A 14,941-nucleotide genomic window follows, 5' to 3' on the forward strand; every position below is an offset into this window, starting at 1 on the left:
TAAAAATCTTCATGAGCCAGATGGAGCCTTTCCACCAACTTTGGTGGAACTTGGATGCAACTGGCTCCTCACAGAGTTCGGGGAGAAGAGGGGACAACTTTGCAAGGTCTAACTGGTCCAGAGAAGAGAGGATCACTCAGCTGACATCCCCCTGGAAGGAGCACATGGTTATTTCAGGCAAAGGCAATCTGCTGTTTCCACTCCTGAACGTTTATTTGGGTCAGGGTGGGAAAATCCGATTTACTTGCCAAAGTCCCACTGGGGTGGTAAAAATATAAATACCACATATCATTATGTGTGTGTTCTGAAAAGTGGTTAGCGACTGTGTTTATTACACTTGGCGACTCGCAGGGAGTTATTCTCTCTCTGCCCCCTCCCCTAAATTCACATGCTTACACTGAATACGATTTCTGCCGGGACCTGTAAAACCGCTGCAGGGGGATGGAGCCGGAGCGATCCTGTACCCGGCTCCTCGCAGGGCTTCCCACAGCGCAGCCTGCAGAGAGGATTATGATTTCTCAGGGTGGATGGCAATGGAGCCCTGATGGGATTCACGTTTGACTACTGGGAAAATGAAGGGGAGCTTTACCAACAGTACGTGTGAAGCCACACCACCTCTTAAATCACAGCAGCTCTCACTCCATCCCCAAACCCAAGCGCTTTGTGCAGAGCACTGCTTCCAGTCTCGGTTCTCAGCCTCTCCCAGCCCTGGCCAGACAGCGACCGGCAAGAACCTATTGCAATTTTGGCAGTCCTAGCAATGGATCAGCTCCACGCTGCTCCAGCCCTAGAACGCATCATCTCCATCCAAGAGCTACAACCGCCCATCCCAGCGCTGTTCCTGGATGCATCTTTCCACTAGAGGAAACTTCAGCGGGAGAGGATGGGCTTTCTAACCTTTGTATGCGACACAACGCGTTTACACCTTGGTTTCTGGGTGTTGCGTAGGACAAAGACAGCACGTCACGAGGCAGGGCTGCTGTGTCTTTCCAAGTCAGATTTAACTTTGTTTTGTGACTTACGTGCCTTGATCTCGTAGAGAGGGATGGGATGTGTTTGCAGACTAGGTGGCCTCTCTTCCCCAGCACAGGTGTGTCAGCCCCCGTACTCGAGGATTTATAACCTGTAACTCCAACAGCAGCGCGGGGGCTCTGCAGAGGCCACAGGTACCATGGGCCCTGCAGGCGTACAGCCCCCTCTCCTTCCAGTGCTGCTCTGGGAGCACCCATTTCTCCTGGCTTTTGTGGTTCTGACCCCACGGATAGATTTTCATTTGGCTTTTTGTCCTGCCAGCTCCAGCTGGAGCTGTTTCTTAGCTGTGTCTGCCTGGGAGGGGGGACGTGAGGCTGTGCCCCCTTGCTCGGTGCTGGCAGGGGGGGCTGTGCTCTTCCTCCAGGTGCCGCTGCCCTGCCAGGACCCATCATCTCCAGTGACACATGCCACCCTGTACGTCCCATGTGCTGCTGTAGCCCTGTCCTTGCCTGCAAGGACTGGATCTGCTCTGCTCCTGTATCACTTCTGAGCAAGACTGTCCATCCCAGTGCTGTCTTTTGGGGGAGCTGCATCCAATTCCTGACAAGGAGGAAGAAAAATCCAGAGGCGGCATTCAAAACGTTTCAGTTTGAATGGGAAAAGACTCCCAGGGCAGGTTCCCTCCCATCCGTGGACCGGTCCCTGCGCACCAGGCGTTTGGGAGGGGACAGTGCTGTTCTGGTGCCAGGCAATGCTCCTCCATCCCGTCACCCACCAAGGTTTTGTTTCGAGACATTTATGAGCTGTGGCAGGTTTCTGTGAACCCTGCAACCACCTGGCTTTGAAACCTGCAAGTTGCAGGGTCTCAGGGTGCAGGTTGGAAGGGTTTTTCAGCTTGGCAGTGAAAAACCCCTCGCCCCCCGCAGTGCCCCAGCTGCTTCAGCCCTTTGTCCATCCTGAAAGCTTCTACCCCCACGGTAGAGACTGGCCCCGACCCCTGCAGCTCGGGAACACTTTTGGGGAAAGGAGTGAAGGTGATGGCCGGTGATCCGTCCCCGAGCAGAACCCTGGGTCTCCCGCATCTAGTGGACGAGCACCAACCCGCCTCCACCAGTCACCGCCACGCTCGGCCACGGCGCTGCTTCTCTGCCAGGGGCTGCCCTTTGGGGCCGCGGGGCTGCAGGACCCCCCCAGCCTGGGCAGCCCCTGGGAACCCCCAGGGCCAACCCCAACACCTCGCACCCTACAGCCATGAGGGAAGAGTGGTGGCCCCACATCCCCCGGTGCTGCTGCTGTGCTTCCCTGGCTACCAGCACACGGCTCAGCCTCTGTGACATGGCCCCTGTCACCGGGGCACTCCCAGGCAGCAGCATCCCCCCGGGCAGCGACGTCCTGCTCAGCCACTGTGCTGACGCCACAGCCAAGCCCTGGGCGACCCAGCAGGCGACATTGCACTGCCCCAGGAGGTGCTTCTGAATTGCTCCTTGGTGGGCCAGGACGGTCCCAGCAGCGTGCCCATGCTTGTGGACGCTGGTGGCACCAGCAGAGCCATCCCCCACTCCAATATCGGCTTGCTCTCGCTGCCTGCAGAGCTGCTCACCCCCAAACGCAATGTCCCTGAAACTTCCGACGTCGCCCTGAGCCTGGAGCAGTTCACCACCATCAGGATGGGTCCCCAGGAGCTCCAGTTGGATGCAGGGTGGACCTGCCACCACCCCAGCCTGGGGCGGCTGAAAGAGCGGGGAAAGAAGCGGAAGAGGACCTGGCCAAAGCCACCCAGCAAGCGCAGGGCTCGCTCATCCAGCACCGGGGTGGGAGGGTGAGATTAGACCCACAGCGAGGGTGAGATGGAGACTGGGGGGTGAAATGGTGCAGCTGCTGGGGGGTGGTGGGGTATTACATTAGAAGAGGTTTCATGACACTTTTTTTTTCCATTAAAAGCCATTCCTGCAGAACCGCTCTGTGCCTGTGTGGGAGGAGGAGGGAGCCAGGGGGCACCGGGAAACAGCACCCAAGAGGTACAAAAGGCCCCCTGAGCCCCATGTCAGAGCCCCTGAGCCCTGAAGGGCCCCGAGCCACCCCCAAGGCTAACCCACCTCCAGCAGGGAAGGCAATGGCAGGGGGTGACTCCCCTGTCCCCTTCCCCAGTGGAAGCAGCCCTTTGTCAGGGAAGCCAGGACAGACAGGTCTCTGTAGGACCCGGGCATGGCCCCATCAGAAAGCAGCGCTGAGGCCCTGGGAGACGGAACGACCCTGGGAGCTGGGGGCGGGACGCACACACGCAACAACAAAGGATGCAGCACCGTTGTCTTCAACACGACCAACGTCCCCTCCAGTGGGGACAGGGCTCCATGCAAAGCCTCAAGACAATCCCACCCGTTGTCAGGTCTCGCCGTGCTCAGCTCCGGAGGCCAGCTTTGCCTCACTGCCACAGCAAAATAACTCCAAATCACCCAAATAATGCCAAGGGAGGGAGCTGCAGGGCGGGCAGGGAGCCTCCTCCCCTTGTCTGGCTGCACCTGTCAAAAATTCTCCCCAAATCCCCATAATTCACCCCAAAAAACTCCCCCTGACACTACCTGCGATGTCGCACAGAGATGGGAGAGGTGCGAACATCGGGATGCCCTGCCCATCCCACGCTCATCCCCCTGCCACTGCCCACTGAGATCAGGGGGGTTCCTGTGGGTGTCCCTGACACCCTGGGTGGTGTCGCGAGAGATGTCACCTCGCTGTCACCCTGTGCCCAAAGTGGTGGCCTGCTCTGTGGCGTACAACCACCTGGGGCTGGTGGATGTCCAGAGGAGAGTCTACATGCAAGGGAGGAACTGCTACGGGCAGCTGGGGACTGGGGACAGGCTGGACTGCATGGAGGTCACACAGGTGATGGGCCATCCTCTGCTTTCCCTCTCCTCTTCACTGTCCCCACAAGGGTCCTGTCCCCATCCCTGACCCGATCCCTCACCCCAGCATCATCCCTGTAGGTGTCATGTCCTGATCAGTGTGCCCACGGGAGTTCTGACCCCGCCACTGTCCCCGTCCTTCTCTCTGTCCCGGCAGATGCCATGTCCCCATCCCTGTTCTTGTCACTGTCCCCACAGATGCCCCGTCCCTGTCCCCACAGTGGTCTGGTTGCCCTCTCTTGCCCAAGAAAGTACGTTCCTTTCCATAGCACCATGCAAAAGGTCCCTGGGAGGGTCAAGGTCCTGAAGGAAGGTCCCACAGATGGCCCTGCTTCCAGCACCACGTTGGGCTGATCTCAGAGCCATGGTGAACTGTAAAACCCTTCTCCCCTGTTCGGGGGAAGGACCGCTGTGAACAACTTCTAAAGTCAACACTCTTTAGCAGCATCTCTTGTGTTTTTCTTCGTCTCTTTCCTGAGCTCCTTGTGTCCCGAAGACAGAGGGATTCCTCTGCCTGGGCTGGGTCACAAACCTCCTGCCCCAGGGCACGAGCACCCCAGCACAGCCAAGAGGCCGCTCTCCCGCAGGGGAGGTGGAAAGGGTCCCTGGCACTTTGTGTCACGGGGAGCTGTCACGAGTGTTTCTCCAGGGTGACCCAGCTGCAGGTCGCTGGGGGGTTTGGGCCATTCCAGCTGGTGGCTGCACCTCCGTGGATACCTGAATCGTGGGATCCCCCACCTGCCCTTGCTGCAGCTATGACAGGAACGGCGGGCAGAGCCCACAGCCGTGCGTCACAGCCCTGCTTCCAGCAGCCGCTGGGCAGGGGAGGAAGATGAATGAAGCGATGCAGGGGAGGAGTCTTGCAGAGCTAGCGGCCATGGACCTGCCTCCAACATCGACAGCATTCCTCAAGGAGCTTCTTTGGAGGAGTCTGGGGGTGACACCCGGGACTTCAGTTGTCTCCAGAGGAGGCCAAAAGTCTTTGGGAGCTGCCTGGGAGTAGTCATGGGGTGCTAGAATACGTGGACCTGCCTTGGCCATGGACACGATTCCTTGGATAGCTGCCTTGGAAGAGCCTGGGGCTGCTCCTGGGCCTTCAGGTTGCTGCAGAGGAGGCCAAGAGAGTGTGGTAGCTGCCTGGCAGGAGTCCTGGCAGCTGCTGGGCACGGACATGCCTCCTAGAGCAACAGACCATTCTGGGTAGGTGCCTTAGAGGAGGCCGGGCCTGGGGTGTGACATTGTGCCCCGGGACAGGAGGTTGGGGACCCAGGCCAAGCAGAGAAATGGATGGTGGCACCGGAGGCACTGGGGCCTGGGGGAGTCCAACAGGTTTGGTGGGACCATCTGGGTGACACTGGTGGGCTTGCCTGCGGCCTCGGCTCACCGACGTTGTGTCTTCCTTCAGCACGGCTGTCAGCACCGTGCTGCTGAGGGTTGCCTGCCCACAGCCTGTTGGGAGCAGGAAGGCTGTTACCCACTTGTCCTCATCCCGGAGAGTCTCACCAAGTCTGGCCTGAGCCCCGGACCCAGTACGCAGGACCAGATGGAAGGACTGAACATCATCCCGTGCCGAGGGGTGGTGGCAGTAGAGCCGAGGTGCCGAAGGGCTGCCTTTCGGAAGGCCGTTGCTCAGCTGGCAGGGTCGGGCACCGAGTGTCTCTCTTGGCTCCGAGGTGGCTCCCGCCAGCAGCTCTCTGCCTTGTCCAGGAGCCTTAGCTTGGACGGAGTTCCCTTTGTTTGCCAGCAGTGTGGGAAAGCCTTTAGAGTGGGAGCGACTCCTTGTGCCCCAGAGCCCGCTGTGGCCCCCGCCCTGGACGTGCCCCCTGCGCCTCACAAGAGGCCATTGTGGCTCCCACAGCCACCCCGGCCACGGCCACCAGTGTCTGGCTGTGCTGGCCCGGGCAGCGCCGGGGAGAGATGAGCTCTGAGCAGAGCAGCACTGCCCTGCTCAGGGACATCGCTCCCCACCCTCGGAAGGCCTTGCTCTTCCCCTTGCTGAGCACTTCCATGGCACAGCCATCTCCTTGGCCGCGGCACGATGGGCCAGCTGAGCTGCTGCTGGAGTACTGGGCGGGGGGACTAAAGGCAGGCGTCTTCATGTACCTTTGGGGAGAAAGAGTACCACTGACCTATGGAAAGTCATCTGGGAGGGATTTGTTTTCCTCCCGCCTGCCCAGAGGATACCACATCAGTGTCCTCAGACTCCAAGGCACAGAGAAGCCCACAGAAGAGCACGTGCTTCTGCAGCAAGCGCAGGAGCAGCTGGAGCCAAGAGCACCAGAGCCTGAGGAGGGCAGAGAGCGCGCTGATGTGCGGGCAGGTAGAATGCGGAAAAGATTTTAATTTCTTGTCCAACTCCAAGCCCGTAGATCCAGATGCACCTTGAGCAGACAATTCATGGTGCAGTTGGGAGCACCACCTCGGGTTGCAGTTCTCTAACCGTTGCCCTTAGAACACCCTGCAACTCGTGGCTTTGATCATTAATAAGCAGGGCGAATTAGGGTGAGCTTTTCCAGCGGTTAACTGATCTTTATTTGGGTTTCAGTGCACGTCTTGGCACACAAGCCAGCGCCTCTTTCTTTGGTATCTCCAGATGCTCATCAGACATGGCCTGAGGTTTGGGAACCGTGCCACTGCCGGGGCCCCGCCGAGCCTGCCGCACTGCTGCCCGGCTGCACAGAGGCTTTTCTCCATTGCCACAGCGTTTGACCCAGAACGAGGGGGTCTGCTGGGCAAGTTTTTGTCTCTTAGTGCCTGACTAACGCAGCTGGTCTTGTGTTCTCTCTAGCCCTTTTCTGAGGAAGGTCCCTCAGCTCTCCCGTGGGAGACAGGTACAATTCAGACCGAGTGCCCGCATTTCAGATGGGCTCTTACCTCCAGGGCTCTCCTGGCAGGGGTAGAGACAGAACGTGCATGTTCTTCACGGTGAGACCTGGTGGTCTGACACCTGCTGAGGGACACCTTCTGCCAGGCGTCCTTCCAAGGAGGGCAGCAGGGGATGCAGAGCACGTGGCACCAGTGAAATTGGTGGTGATTTAGGACACTTGACCTATAGCCTAGAGCCCTTCTCTGCCCTCTGCAGTGTCCCTGGGAATGCTTCCTTCCCCCTGCCCACAGGCATTTCATGACACTAAAGAGCTGCTCCAGTACCTTGATGCTGACAGCGGTTGTTTGGTTGTCACGTCCCACTCAGAAGAGAGAGGTGTGTGTGAGGGACTCAGATTCACAAATCCTCAGCAGCGCGGACTGAGGTGAGACAAATCTCAAGGTCCCTATACAAACATTTATTAGGTCAGTAACCAGGTCTTAACTAGGTCCACAACAGTTGCTTAGGTATGTAACAACTTATGGCAAGCAGTACGGTATGCCTTGTGTTACGTCTCTGAAAGGAATAAGAAGCTAAAAAGAAAGATAAAGAAAGAAGCAACGGAGTAGAGAAGGAGAGATCGAGAGAGAGAGATAAAGAGATCACCGGTCCTGGCTCCAGCGTTACTCCAGTCAGCGCGGGTCGCAGAAGTGTCTTGAGGGTCTCTTCAGGGAAAAGTCTGACCAGCCAAAACTCTTCTTTTCTCCAGGGAAATTCTTCCCCCTTTTATGTTCGCCCACTCCTAGGGGCCGTTTTGTCTCGGGTTCCCTGCCCCCGCCCGCCAGGTGACGTGCAGCATGATTTGGGTGGGAGATGAGAGCTACAGTCATATACGTTTAGCATGATCTCGATAATCTTCATTAGCATATGCAGGGGTGTGAACTTTAATAATCATTTCACGCATAATGAGGCAAAGGTCAACACTGGGCATAGTGTCTTTTGTGAAGAAACAGCTCATCCTTCACGGGAGAGAAAACAGGGCTGTTGTGTTTCTTTAAAACTGGTCATCCAGGCGCCAGTTTTCTTTCTCATGAGTCGCACAAGAGATAAGCAGGTGTTGGCCTTATCAGTTCCATGACAGAAGGCCTGGTACTGCGAGTGTTTGAGACATGAAAAGTCTCTTCAGGCTGCTTTGTTTAGGAGAAATGACTAGTTGTCCCTCATATGAATCCATGTTCACCACTCCCCATAACCTTCCGTTCCTCTACGTGCTTAGAGATGACATCCAGAATGAGCTGTTCCCTCACATCCCTAGGCATGGAGCAGGGACTGACTGGCCTGTACCTTCCCGGGCCTTGTTTCTTGCCCTTTTTGAAGACTGGCATGACATTGGCTTTCCTCCAGTCCTCAGGCGCCTCTCCTGCTCTCCAGGACCTTTCAAAGGTGATGGAGAGCGGCTTCGCATTAACATCTGCCAGTTCCCTTCAGCACTCTTGGGTGCATCCCATTGGGGTCCATGGATTTGTGCGTGTCGAGTTTGCCAAAATGATCTCTAACGCGATCCTCCTCTACCGAGGGAAAGTCTTCCTTTGTCCAGGCTCTCTCTCTTACCTCCAGGGTCTGCGATTCCTTAGGGCCAGCCTTAGCAGTAAAGACTGAAACAAAGGCAGCCTTTAGTAACTCTGCCGTCTTCCCCAGTGTCATGGTTTGGGCTGGACTGGCCACTAAACCAAATGACAGATGTTCCCTTTTACCTCTCTCCCTTTCAGAGGAGGGAGAGCATCTCCCTTCAGAGGAGAGGAGAGAAAATGAGAGAGAGAGACTTATGAGTTGAAGAGAAACCAAACCGACATAATACTCTAATAATAAGAAAAGCTAATAATAATATTGTGACGGTGTGCTCCCCTCCCCAGGCACAAACCTGACCTTTATCTCCTGTAACCCTGCCCAAGTGGTGGTCACAATGGGTGCATGCAGTCATGATGGCTGCACCGGGTTGAACGTGGTTTTGGTGAGACAGACAACACCACAATAGCCAAGGGCTAACTTGAGCAATACTGGCACGGTGGTCAATATGCAAATATGAGTATGGGTCATTCATCTTAGCCCCATAAGTAGGGAACAGCCCCCTTTGAGTGGGCTGCACGCCAGGATCTCCCCTTGAGCAGGGACGCCCGCTCAAGACGTGCCACAACAGATCCTCGGTAAGTGACTGATAGCATGTAACCTTTGAAATCTTAGCTAAGTGATATAAAGGACTGATTGCGCATTCATAATCCTTTAGGCATAAACCATTGAGGAGTCTGGGACTAAGACTGGATCCAGCCGCCCCTAGGCTCCTCTCTGAGAAGGAGTTTAGAAAGCAAGGGGGTCCTCTCTGAACCTCGTGACTCAACGGGAGGGTCTTCCTGACAGCTCTGTCCTCTGTGCAGTAAATAACCAAGTGTTATCTTAAAACGCTGTCACATTTACCATCAAACTGTTAAATCCCTGGTTTATGTCAATAAATGCATTGCTGCTTCTCTCTATGAGTGAAGTGCATTGCTCCATCCGTGACAAATATTAATAAGAAAATAATGGAATATATACAATATATACAAAACCATGTCAAGCTCCCAGGATGACGATCGTGTCACCGGCAGGCACTGGGAAAGCCCCAGACTGGAGTCAGTGACGGAAGGGCACTGAACTCAGGGGCTGGATTCAGGAATGCACAGATCGGGAACAAAGGCAGACCAACAGCCAGAGGAGTCCTCCTGGGACACTGGACATTGAAGAAAGAGCCTGACCCTTTGATCCCTCAGCTTTTACACTGAGCGTGGGGCAGGTGGGATGGAATACCCCGTTGGTCAGTTTGGGATCCTGTCCCCTCCTCCCCGTAGGTGCCGCCCCTCTACGCTTCTCCGCTTCCCCCCCTCCAACGGGGCAATAACAGAGTGAGCTGAGCTTGGCTGTGACAGCAATAAGGATGAGCAGGTGTGGATGCCGAAGAACCTGCGGACACGGCACCCGGAACGAGCCCTGGAGTTCTCGTGGCTCTCACTGGCGGCGAACCGCGGGATAAGTAAACAAGCCCTCGCTGCACAGCACCTGGGCCATGGTAAGGGGAAGAAAAGGAGAGAGTGCTGACGGCCGGCCGCGTTGCTGAAGATGAATAGTTTGTCTTTGTTTACACCATGTGTGGTATGTGTGGTATGTGCTGGGTAATCACACGATAAGGATGTAGCAGTGGGAAATTGCTAGCTCTGAAGCAGAAGGTATTTAAGGAGGCTGTTGCCTAAAATAAAGCGATTTTGTTTGTACACCGAAACGGAGTCCGTGCCTAATGGCCACAAGCAGGAGCCCCTCCGCACACCATTCCTTGGTATTAATTATAAACAAGCCCTTACCACTCTGGAAGCGGGCTATGGTCATAACATTATGCCATGAACTTCAGAGAGTCAGGAGAGGCTTAACTGAAAAGTAAAGTTCCTAAAAAGAAGGCCAGTTCTGTTTTACCTCAAACCAGGACACTGTCTACGTGAACTGACCTCCAGACGCTGTCTCACAGGCCTTCAAGGCACCTCTAGGAACAGCTGATGGCATTTGTGCTCACTCAGGTTCATCCCACCACCCCCGCACGATGGGCATGCTTACGCCTCCTCTGTACGATGCAAACACGGAGTTCTGAGCCAGTCACTCCGCGTCCCTACGCGGAAGGAGAAGCAACGTCTCCGAGCAAGGGTGAGCGGCCAGTGCTGGAAATGGTGGTGGTTCTTGGCTGGTCTGTGACGATTGCCCTGGGGAAGCATCCCCAGGGTGTCCAGTGAACAAAGGCACAGACCAGACCCTGCTCTGCTGGACCTTCCTGTCCCGTCCAGGAGCCTGGCTGTGCAAGGACACTGCTGTGTGCTCCCGCCCTGCACACTCACTCGCTTTCACTCTTCACTGATGTTTTTTCTCCTATGCAAATTACTGGCTGTGCGCTTGAGAGCCATTTTGGCAAGAGACCTGAGCCTTCAGGCACTGCCCTGAGGAGATCCCCTGGTATGATGGAAATGCTCTTTTGGAGGCCAGCTCTGTCACAGAAGTGCTCATTCCCTGTCCCTGCCTGCAGCTACAGGACCACCACACCGCAAAACTGCCGCCAAGCTTCAAGAGCACTCAGGCCTTATACCAAGAGACGAGCTAAGAAGGGGAGCGCTGAAGTGGAAAGTGAGCAGCTCTGGGAAGACCAAGCGCTGGTGCTCCTTGTCAGTGCTCCGGTGCCGGGACTCTTTTCCCCTCCACCTCTGCACACAGGATCTGCCCCTGCAGCTCAAGAGAAGGTCTCAAAGGAAGGATCAAACAATACATTGAAGGTCCTTTATTTTCTTAAAACACAGAGAGAGCATCTCTCCTCCTAGACACAGCGTGTGGGTCACACCACACAGAAGGTGAATAGATACATACTTAGAAATGGCAGAACATAATGACATTTTTTTGTGGACAATATTATAATAAAAAATAAAAAAAAAAACAACCAAAAAACCCCCCAGAAACTCACAACCAAAACCAACCTGCAATGAGTTCCATTAGGAGTGATTTGCAGAAGAAAACAAGCAGCTCAATGCTTCTGAAACCATCCAGATATCAGTTTCCACACTGCATCCTTGAGGTCCTTATTCCTCATGCTGTAGATGAGGGGGTTCACTACTGGAGGCACCACCGAGTACAGAACTGCCATCACCAGATCCAGAGATGGTGAGGAGATGGAGGGGGGCTTGAGGTAGGCAAACACTGCAGTGCTGACAAACAGGGAGACCATGGCCAGGTGAGGGAGGCACGTGGAAAAGGCTTTGTGCCGTCCCTGCTCAGAGGGGATCCTCAGCACGGCCCTGAAGATCTGCACGTAGGACAGCACGATGAACACAAAACAACCAAAGCCTAAACAGACACTGACCACAAGAAGCCCAACTTCCCTGAGGTAGGAGTGTGAGCAGGAGAGCTTGAGGATCTGGGGGATTTCACAGAAGAACTGGTCCAGGGCATTGCCCTGGCAGAGGGGCAGGGAAAATGTATTGGCCGTGTGCAGGAGAGCATAGAGAAACCCACTGCCCCAGGCAGCTGCTGCCATGTGGACACAAGCTCTGCTGCCCAGGAGGGTCCCGTAGTGCAGGGATTTGCAGATGGCAACGTAGCGGTCGTAGGCCATAATGGTGAGAAGACAATACTCTGCTACCATCAGAAAAGGCAAGAGAAAAACCTGTGCAGCACATCCAGCATAGGAGATGGCCCTGGTGTCCGAGAGAGAATTGGCCATGGCTTTGGGGACAGTGGTGGAGATGGAGCCCAGTTCGAGGAGGGCGAGGTTGAAGAGGAAGAAGTACATGGGGGTGTGGAGGCGGTGGTCACAGGCAATGGTGGTGATGATGAGGCCGTTGCCCAGGAGGGCAGCCAGGTAGATGCCCAGGAAGAGCCTGAAGTGCAAGAGCTGCAACTCCCATGTGTCTGCAAATGCCAGGAGGAGGAACTGGGTGATGGAGCTGCTGTTGGACATTTGGTGCCTCTGGGCATGGCTGACCATTGAAAGAGGAGAAGACATTGACAAGTTACAGCTGACTTCTTGAGTCAATCCTAAGCTAGTTCCCCCAACACCCCCTCAGAATTACTTCTCTTTGAGGGAGCTCCACTCATCTTTTTTGTGAGCTCAGGTTTTTGCTGCTGAGTGAGGGCACTTGCTCTGAAGGGGCAGAAATCCTCATCTTTCCCATTGCTCTCAGCCTGACCACTGGTGAGCCCTGAGCGACAAATGGGCTCCCTGTGCCCTAATGCAGAGTCAGGAGAGCCGGTCTGCCCATGAGTGACCTGCTGGTCACCACACAGGTGCCCTCTGCTTACACGTCTCTCTGTTAGAGGATGTTCTCACTAGAAACCTTCTTGAAGAAGAAACGGGAGTTTTCTGAGCTCAGAAGAGTCCAGTTTCAAAGTCCATTTCTCCAAACTCTTCCCTCTCTCCCTGTGCAGCTGAGCAGAGAGTGATGCAGAGGGGTGGCCTGGCTCTCTGCTGCCTGGAGTTGTCCCTGCTGGGAGCTGTTTCTCTGTCTCCAAGTCTCCTCCCTGCCAGTGCTCACAGACCCCATCCCACCCGCTCTGTGCTCAGCTCTGCCCTGCAGGCACCTCCTGGCAGAAGGGCACTGCTCAGAGGCACCTCCCTGTCAGCAGGTCCTAAGGAGTAGTTCAGATAAGCACTGATGCCGCAAGCAAAGGTGATGCCGGTGCTGTCTGTAGGTAGAGGAGTGGGGGAAGGCACTTACGAGGCTTTTGGCAGATCTGCTGATCCCTCAGTGCAACAGGTCAGGAGGCTCAGTCTTAACCTTTAGAGCCCCTTTCTCCTTTCCCTTAGAAGCAAGCTGAGATCACAAATCCTGGAAAGATCTTCAGCTCTAGGATAGGCACTGCCTTGACCATTGCTCTTGAAATGCTGCCTCTGCCAATGTCCTGGTGTGATGTGGAGCTGTGAGCTGCCCTGGCCCATGCAGCACCTTCTCACAAAAGAAGGACCCTGCCCTGGCAGAGGTCACTCCTCTTACCCACAGCTTCTCCCCGCAGTGCCATGGGGAGCTCCCCAGGCAGGCTGAGAGCTGACCCTGGCAGGCGGCAGAGTCCCTGCCCCGGCAAACAGATCCCTGCAGCACAGGGACCCTGCTCTGAGGGACAACCGTGGCCACCCCTGGCTGCACACCCACCTTCACACCCCTGCAGCCGCCCCTGTCCCTGTCCTGCCCTGTCCCTCTGATGGTGCAGCAGGGAAGCCCTGCTCTGGAGCACGTCCTCCTCCTCTGTAGAAGAGAGAGAGCCCACAGGCTGTGGGTTATGCCAGCTTTAGGAGATCCCTTCACGAACTGCAGCTGCATTGCCCTGCACCCAGGGACTTACTGTGTCAAGGACCGCAAAGATTTCTCCTCTCTTGAGCACTCAGCATCCTCCCACTCCTGACTGCCTTTAAACCTTTTTCTGCCTCCCTCCTCTGCCCTCGCTGCCTGCAGGCAGTGCCCTCAGCCCTGCTGCGCTTGGCAGAGGAGCTGCTCCTGGGCAGAGCTGTCTCTCTGCAGCGCTGCCCGCTTGCCATCAGCTCCCTCCATGCCAGGAGCCCAGCCCAGCTCAGACGCAGAGGACCAGCCAAAGGCCTTTTAATGTCAGATTCAAAACCCGAAGTTCCCTGGAGCGTCAATGGGTCCCACTGAGGACCATGACTGACAAAGCCTCCCCAGTGGCTGGTTAGAGCAGTCAACTGGAGGCAGAGATGACAGATAGGCAAAGGGAATGTCCAGGTGGAACACATTCGGAGTAAACCTGGATGGGTTCCATTCAGCCAAAGGGCGAAGCCATGACCCCCAGCCCTTGGAAAGGGAGATCCTGTCCCTCAAAAGTAACTCAGGGCTCTTCCTGGGGCAGTGAGATGTGGGGATGCTCAACGGTAGGACTATGGAACAACAGCTCCCAGGCTCTTGGGTGGGGAAGGGGAGGCAATGAGACACTAATGCTGTCAGGATAAAGTGCTTCCTCACAGGCATCGGTGGCAGAGACAACAGCCATAGCCGAGGGCAGAAAGAGCTCATCCCTGTTGGTGCGTTTCAGGCTTTCTTCATCCCTCTATCAGCTCCACCACAGGCTGTCCTACAGTGTCCCACACCTGCACCTCTTTCTCTGCAGGCTGTAGACCTCCACCCTGCCACCACACCTTGCTCTCACCTCAGCATCTTCCTTCCTTTACTGATGTGTCTCCGTCCTCCCTGGCTGTTCCTTGAAACACAAAGCCATGGGCTGATCCCGTCTCCCTCTGGGTGACTTGTTACACCACAGCACTGCCCTTGGAGTGACATTTCTTTTTCCTCATGTGCAGTCTGGACCTCCCCAGCTGCACGTTGCATCGCTATTTCTTTCTCATGCTGTAACTTACGAGAAAGGAAAGGCCCATCATCTCTGAAAGCAGCCTTCAAGCGCTCTCAGGTTACTGCAATACTGCCTGGAGCCCCCACAGTGCTGGGCCAAGGAACTGCACATCCCTCAGCCACCCCACACAGGTCACGTGCACGAGGTCCCGAACCCCACCTTGGCAGACCTCCACTCAGCACTCTCTAGTTCATCACTACTTCTCAGAAATGGGGAGCGACACACTGGGACACAGCCACATGTGTGGGGACACACCGGTGCTGAGTTGAGGGGGATGAGAACTCAGGTTCTCTGGGTGGCCCACGCTCCTCCTAATGCAGCCCCATATGCAGCTGGCCTTGTTCATAGT

At 55.7% G+C, this 14,941-nt stretch overlaps 1 protein-coding gene across 1 annotated transcript; it reads right to left on the minus strand.

Moving 5' to 3' along the window:
* Positions 1-11,263: 11,263 nt before the first annotated feature.
* Positions 11,264-12,196, minus strand: LOC128903265 (olfactory receptor 14C36-like). Its single transcript, XM_054187279.1, has one exon. It carries the CDS (start codon positions 12,194-12,196, stop codon positions 11,264-11,266), a length of 933 nt encoding a protein of 310 aa, XP_054043254.1.
* Positions 12,197-14,941: the final 2,745 nt, after the last annotated feature.

This window comes from Rissa tridactyla, unplaced genomic scaffold (assembly GCF_028500815.1).
Source record: "Rissa tridactyla isolate bRisTri1 unplaced genomic scaffold, bRisTri1.patW.cur.20221130 scaffold_29, whole genome shotgun sequence".
Lineage (NCBI taxonomy): Eukaryota > Metazoa > Chordata > Aves > Charadriiformes > Laridae > Rissa > Rissa tridactyla.

Bases quoted from the DNA above. Each gene is read 5' to 3' on its own strand.
- LOC128903265 (XM_054187279.1), bottom strand. From the start codon at position 12,196: ATGTCCAACAGCAGCTCCATCACCCAGTTCCTCCTCCTGGCATTTGCA.